At 37.4% G+C, this 6,378-nt stretch overlaps 2 protein-coding genes across 2 annotated transcripts; both read right to left on the bottom strand.

The window, feature by feature from the left end:
- On the bottom strand, positions 1-2,087 carry LOC129450889 (odorant receptor 131-2-like). Its single transcript, XM_055213926.2, has 2 exons — positions 1,827-2,087; positions 1-696 (listed from the first exon to the last, which is right to left on the bottom strand). The coding sequence occupies exons 1-2, from the start codon at positions 2,085-2,087 to the stop codon at positions 1-3; spliced, it is 957 nt and encodes a 318-aa protein (XP_055069901.1).
- A 3,319-nt stretch (positions 2,088-5,406) lies between these two features.
- LOC129450890 (odorant receptor 131-2-like) lies at positions 5,407-6,378 on the bottom strand. The gene has a single exon (XM_055213927.2). The coding sequence runs from the start codon at positions 6,367-6,369 to the stop codon at positions 5,407-5,409; it is 963 nt and encodes a 320-aa protein (XP_055069902.1). The 5' UTR covers positions 6,370-6,378.

Raw genomic sequence — 6,378 nt, 5'->3', positions numbered from 1 at the left:
TCATCCGGGTTTAACTCTCTGCACATAAGAGATAAAATATCTCAGCCAGTATTTGTGAAATTTCTCATCCCGAAATCCATAAATCATCGGACTGAGAAATCTTGGAATGATATAAACCAGAAGAAAATTAACATAACGGATCTCCAGACTGTACATCGGAAACAGCAGTATGAGTTGAGCCTGCATGGAGGGTACAACAAATGCCAACAGGCACAAAAGCAACTGCACACCATGCAACAGTACCGTATTTCTGGCTTTTTTGGCAGACACCAGGTCAGTGGATGCGGCACGGGCTGTCAGCATGATCTTACAGTATGTACAAAATAAAGTCAGGAAGACAAAAGAGAAATAAACACTGTCAAAGACACAGTTCTTGTAATAGATGGAGCGATCACTGAATAGCAGCGAGTGATCGCAGAAAATTGAGGAGTGAAAAAAGGAGGGCGACTCTTTGGCCACAGTGATGAAGAGATCGGTTAGAGGAGGTGTAAAGCTCAGGATGAAAATTATGCCGATGGTCCAGGCGGTCCGTCTGACCGTACAGATCTGACAGTAATGCAAGGGGAAGCAGATGGAGATGTAGCGCTCAAGGGCCATGCCAGCCAGAATGAGGGGCGTCGAGCGGGTGGTCGTCACGGCTGTCATGATCAAAGGGCAACAGGCAGATGCCAAGATTTTGGAGAAGGCATAACTCACCTGGAAAAAGAAGAGAGAAAAATAACATTGTCCACAGCAGTGTATCTCATTTCTACATATAGCTGTTACTACATCTACATAATATATGCAAGACATTGATTTAAATTCAACTTTAAGGAAAAGCGATGAAATGAGTTACAATGTTTGACAATAAATAAAAATCTCTAATACTTAAAAACATCATCTTCTTCCTATTATGACCATTTAAATAACGTTTATTGGTGTAACCTAATGTAGTTTTTGTCTGTTGAAACAATACTTCTGATTTGAATAAAACCAGCAGATGACATTAAGTCCAACTTGTTTGATATATTTTGATATTAAAGATACATTTATGCACTTGCATACACAATATTTTGTGTAATTTGGACTTTCTTTTTTTTGACTAAACTCTTTTTACTAAAAGTCGCCTCAAAGGTTTTTGGACACAAATTGCTTAAAATAAATCAGCGACACTTTACAATAAGGGTCTATTCATTAACATTAATTAATGCATTAGCTAACTTTAACAATAACATTAACAGTAAGCATTTATTAATCTTTTTTAATATTATTATTTATTACAAATGCAATTGTTATTCATTGTGCATTAACTAATGTAAACATAAACAATTTATTAGCTGTGTTAAAATTAGCATAAATGTTTAGTTTAATAAATGCTTCAGAAGTATTGTTCATGGTTAGTTCATGTTTTCTATTCTTGTTAACAAATGCAACTTTATGTATAAGTATTACCAAACATATATGAATGATATTACACATATAAAATACCAACCCTATTTTGTCACTTGGTTCATAATGTTCTTACATTAATTCAAAAACATAAGAAGAGTTTCGTTGCAAAACGAGATAATTGTTCAGAAATCTCCTTTTTTGGTTGTGCATTCCAATTAATTTCAATGCAACTGCAATTGGTTTGTTTTGATTTAAACCTTCATAACTTAAAAAATTCAGCTAAGTAGCACCATAAAACAAAATAATAACATGATAACATCATAATAAACATGTTTTGACAAAAATGTTAAAAAATGGATTTATCTCGTTTTGCAGCGAAACTCTTCATATACATTTTAAACTATGGCTTAAGTGTCCATATACATTTAGTTTGTTCACTTCATCTGAATACTAACCACATACAAAGCAGTGACAAGTGTCAGTTGCACAGCATCATTGATGACCATAGAGATGAACATGATATAACGTGGATCTTCATAGAAAAAGCTGTGTTTGCGGAAAGTGGACACCATACTGTAATTAAGTACACTGAGAGCCAACCATACCAACATGGCCACAATGTTTTTAGTGAGAGCCGCTGTGAAGCTGTCACGAGGTACAGCGTTCTGAAGAAACACGCTGGAGTTAACATAATTTGACACAAAACTGGAGTTCATCCTCCAAACCTGAGATGACATTAAAAACAAACATCATGGATGCAGCATACAGTATTGTATATTGTAAGTTAACATTCATCACTTAATCTGTTAGTTATAGCCATATATAAATTCATAATAATGCATTATAGTTCTGTATGGATTGGTACATGCATAATATATACAGTACAGTCATATTCATATTATTATTATTATATTACTGCACTAACAAATATACAAACAAGTACACTTAGAAACAAATGATATGCATTGATGTAAAGCATAATATGAAATTTTGCAGTGTCAAAATCACTCATTTAAAATTTCTGATGTCTATTTTTTATCAAACCTACTCTTACCTAAAATCTCACCTGCCACGGCCAGACAGCGCAGGCTTATATTGGGTCTTTTATATACTGTGTGTGTGTTATAGATAAAGATTGTTGAATGGAGGAAATGCAAAGAAGATGCTGTCTGGGGTTTGTTATTTTGCGCCAATCGCTGTTCTTTTACTCGTCCTCTGAGACAGATGGATGTATGGCGGTGCACAAGTGGCATAGAACAAAACATGGCTTGTTAAATCTGCTATTACTAAACTTTACACATTTAGCAGTCACTTTTATCTTAAGCAAATTATATACAGTAAGCGTTGACATGGTCAATATGTGTTTCTTAAAGGGTACCTTAACTATAAGCACACGCATGGCTTAATAGATGAACACTGGGGTTGGCTATATGAATGTGAAATTAAAAACAGAACAAATGTCACACACTGAATAAAATGTGAAAGTTTTTGTTTACATTACAATGCTTGAAATCAAAAGTTTGCAATCAAAACACGTTCCATTAGGGGTACGTGAGGTAAACATGATATTGGTTGATTGTAAAATGATGTGAAACAGAAGATAAGAGTTATAAATGCACACAGACACTAGTAGGCATGTGTCGTGGCACCTGCATCAACGAGTAACATAAATGATAAATGACAATACAGGTTAAAAAAAAGGAAAGGTGGGAGTGGGGAGTGAAACATTCTCACATATAAAACTATAGTAGACACCATCTGATGCACATCTGGAGGTCTTGCGGCACGAACGAAGCGTTTAGCGTGACGCAGCAAAAAATTGTGTTTTTTGTGCATTTTGCGTTTGACACGAATTTGCGGCTGACGCCCGAGTTGACAAATTTTAACTTTGGCGGATTTTCGCGGCAAGTTAACCAATCAGGAGCCTGCTTGCTGCTGTGGCGGCAGCTCCCCGGGGTCACTCATTCAACACGGAGGAACACTTGATATTGTCCATACGCAATCACCTGGAGCTATACGACACAAGTTCTTATTTCTATAGAGACAGGAATAAAAAGGACCTCCCTTGAAAGAGTGTCAGTGAGGACATTGGGCATTCTGGTAAGTTGTAAATACACATTTAACTTTTGAGTCACGTGACGTTTATCAACCCGGGCATCCCCGCCATTTTTTTTTTACTATTTTCCCCCTATAGTAAGGTTACCAAATACAAACCGGTATCTCTCTCGATGAATGCACGATCAACATAAGCCATCTTGCAAACAGAAAACCACATAGCACTTGCCCCTCCCACAAGAAGCGGATTTCGCCTCAAACGCGCGTCATATGCTTGCTTTTTCGACGCATTCAAATGCATTCAAAATGTTCAAGCGGCAAACTAGACACGGTAGACGTGGCTGGTGTAAATTCAGCATTACACGTCATCGACCCAGAATGCACTCTGGGTAAAACTTAATAGCGGCCTCTATAGGTTTGTGAGAGAAGTGGTTTCTGCGTCTAATGTCCAATATAAATAGTGTGCCCCGGTGCGTAACTCCAAGATGAAATAGTATAATAGTAGCAAAGAGACCGCACTCAGAGACTGAATCAAGTACAAAAACTGTATTAAAGTACCGAATAATACCAACAGGCCATGTCAAACACCAGGTCTTTGCTACTATTAGGCCTCTATAGGTTAAAATGTGTGTTACATGTAAGGATTAGAAAGAATGAAAACATTCAGGGCCAGATTTACTAAATGGGCAAATTAGCGCCAATGGGAGTGGTAATTTCTGTGGTTTATTTAGGCTACTAAAAATAAATTACACAGACGTAAAAGCTGATTTCCATAATCACCAATGCAATCTACTAAGATCAGCGCAAATTAGTTCAGGGTCACAAAAAAGCAGAGCTGATGGTCCTGCAGGTGCGGGTGAACTACTATCGCCTGATGCGCTTAAGTTCAGCACCACCATTTCAGCTGAAAATTCAGGGTGTGAAGTCCCAGCTAACGAAGCCATAGTATACTGAAAAAATAAATAAAGGTTTACAAGAATTTTTAAAACACCTGGTATTGTGTGACTTCTCCTAGTGGCCCCTCTTTTATTTCCTCCAGCAAATAAAAAATAATGTTGGCAACAATATTTTTGAACAATATGTTCCTCTGACATTCCAAATAAACCATGCGCTTTCTGATCTTTGTAATGCCTCTTCTATCAGCAACAATTGCAGCCATTTCAAGCACAAAATGATTTTGGCATCAAAATAAAGGCGCAAATAGCAGTAATATCACATGCGCAAACATTAGTAAATCGCGTTGCATGAATCATTTAAATAATCTCCTCCCATAAATTTTGTGTCTTAAAGAGAAACTTCAGCTGCAAAAATACCTAGACCACAACTTTACAGCGCTAATTATCCACTGTGTGTCTTTAGTAAATCCCGACAGACGTTATTTAAACACAAAATTATGGTTTGCGTTGGTGCAAGATGTTAGAAAATCTGGCCCTTAATGTGTTCTCATCAATAGATTTTTGTAGTAGAAGGCAAATATAAAGTATTAAAGCAAGTCTTTATATTCAATGTACCTTTTAAAACAATGAGATTGTTGTTAAACTAGAAGAATGCTAAAATGTAATTTATGTGCATTTAAAACAGAAATACCAATTTGTGCATAAAAACATTTTTTTGTTTGAATGACTTGTATGTAGAAAGCAAATTGTAAAAAAAAATCATTGTTGCCCTTAAATGTTATACCAACTCCTCACTAGTCAAGAAAGTTGAAATGACTTGAATGTTTAAGTCAAGTTGTTTAAACTTAATTTTTTCCATATTTTAAAGAAATTACATATAAGGCCTCTTTCACATGTGTGATATTTTTTTTAAAGTTAGCATTTCTTTAAAATCATAATACAAAACCATACTAAGATAATTAAATTTCGACATCTTTGAATCCTGAGCTAAACAATATTCATGAAAGCCTTAAAAACCAAACATGTGCTATAAAAAAAGCACCAACTTATTCCTACAAATAACTGGCACACATTGCAAAAGTGGTTAACTAAGAGCAATTTGTTTGTCGTCATCTTTACATTCTACTTTTGTATCTGTATGCCACTTACAAACAAAATACCTCTTCAGATATTTACGAAACTTTTTATCTCTGACTCCATATATGATCGGACTCAGAAAGCGAGGGAGGATATACACAATAAGATAGTTAGCAAAACGGATTTCAAGGATGCGTCCCGGGAAGATGATGTGCAACAATCCCTCCACATTTGGAGAGATGTACGAGAGCATGCACATCAATAACTGCAGCCCGTGGAGCAGGATGGTGTTTGTGGCCCGTTTGGCGGAGGTCTTCTCGGTGGAGAGCGCGCGGGCCGCGAACACGATCCTCAGATACGTGCACAGCAGTGTTAGGAAGACCATTGAGAAGTAGATCCCGTCAAAGGCCTGGCGTTTATACAGCAACACCGGGTCTTTGAACACATTGGGCCTGAGACAGAAAACAGCAGTTTGGAAGAAACTGAGCGGTTCTGTGGCTAAAGTAACAAAAAGGTCTGTAATGTCAGGAACCACAGATACAAACCAAATAGCCCCTATGAGCATGTAAGAGCGGCGAACCGTGCAAATCTGGGCATGACGGAGGGGATAACAGATGGCGATGTAACGTTCGACGGCCATGCCTGCGAGATTAACAGGTGTGCTGCGCGTGGTAAACACGGCCACCAGGATGAAAAAACAACACACACTTACGCTAATGGTATACAAGGTGTAACTAACCACAAACAGTGCAATGGTTACAGTAAGTTGCACGGCATCATTAATGACCATATGGATGAAAAGAATGTAGCGAGGGTCTTCATAAAAAATTTGGTGCTTGAAGAAGGTGGCCACGACAGTGCCATTTATATAGCTGAGAAGGAGCCACACCAGGATCACGATGAAGTTCTTGGTGAAGGCCATGGCGAACGTGTCTCGTATGAGAATTTGTTGGGCACCTGTTGAATTCATATTTGAATC

This window comes from Misgurnus anguillicaudatus, chromosome 8 (genome assembly GCF_027580225.2).
Source record: "Misgurnus anguillicaudatus chromosome 8, ASM2758022v2, whole genome shotgun sequence".
Taxonomy (NCBI): Eukaryota; Metazoa; Chordata; class Actinopteri; order Cypriniformes; family Cobitidae; genus Misgurnus; species Misgurnus anguillicaudatus.
This window is presented reverse-complemented; position numbering and strand designations above follow the sequence as displayed.

Excerpts from the sequence above, each read along its gene's own strand:
- LOC129450889 (XM_055213926.2), bottom strand. The coding sequence starts at position 2,087 with ATGAACTCCAGTTTTGTGTCAAATTATGTTAACTCCAGCGTGTTTCTT. Across the intron at positions 697-1,826 it reads TTGTCACTGCTTTGTATGTG|GTGAGTTATGCCTTCTCCAA; the intron begins GTTAGTATTCAG and ends TTCTTTTTCCAG.
- LOC129450890 (XM_055213927.2), bottom strand. The coding sequence starts at position 6,369 with ATGAATTCAACAGGTGCCCAACAAATTCTCATACGAGACACGTTCGCC.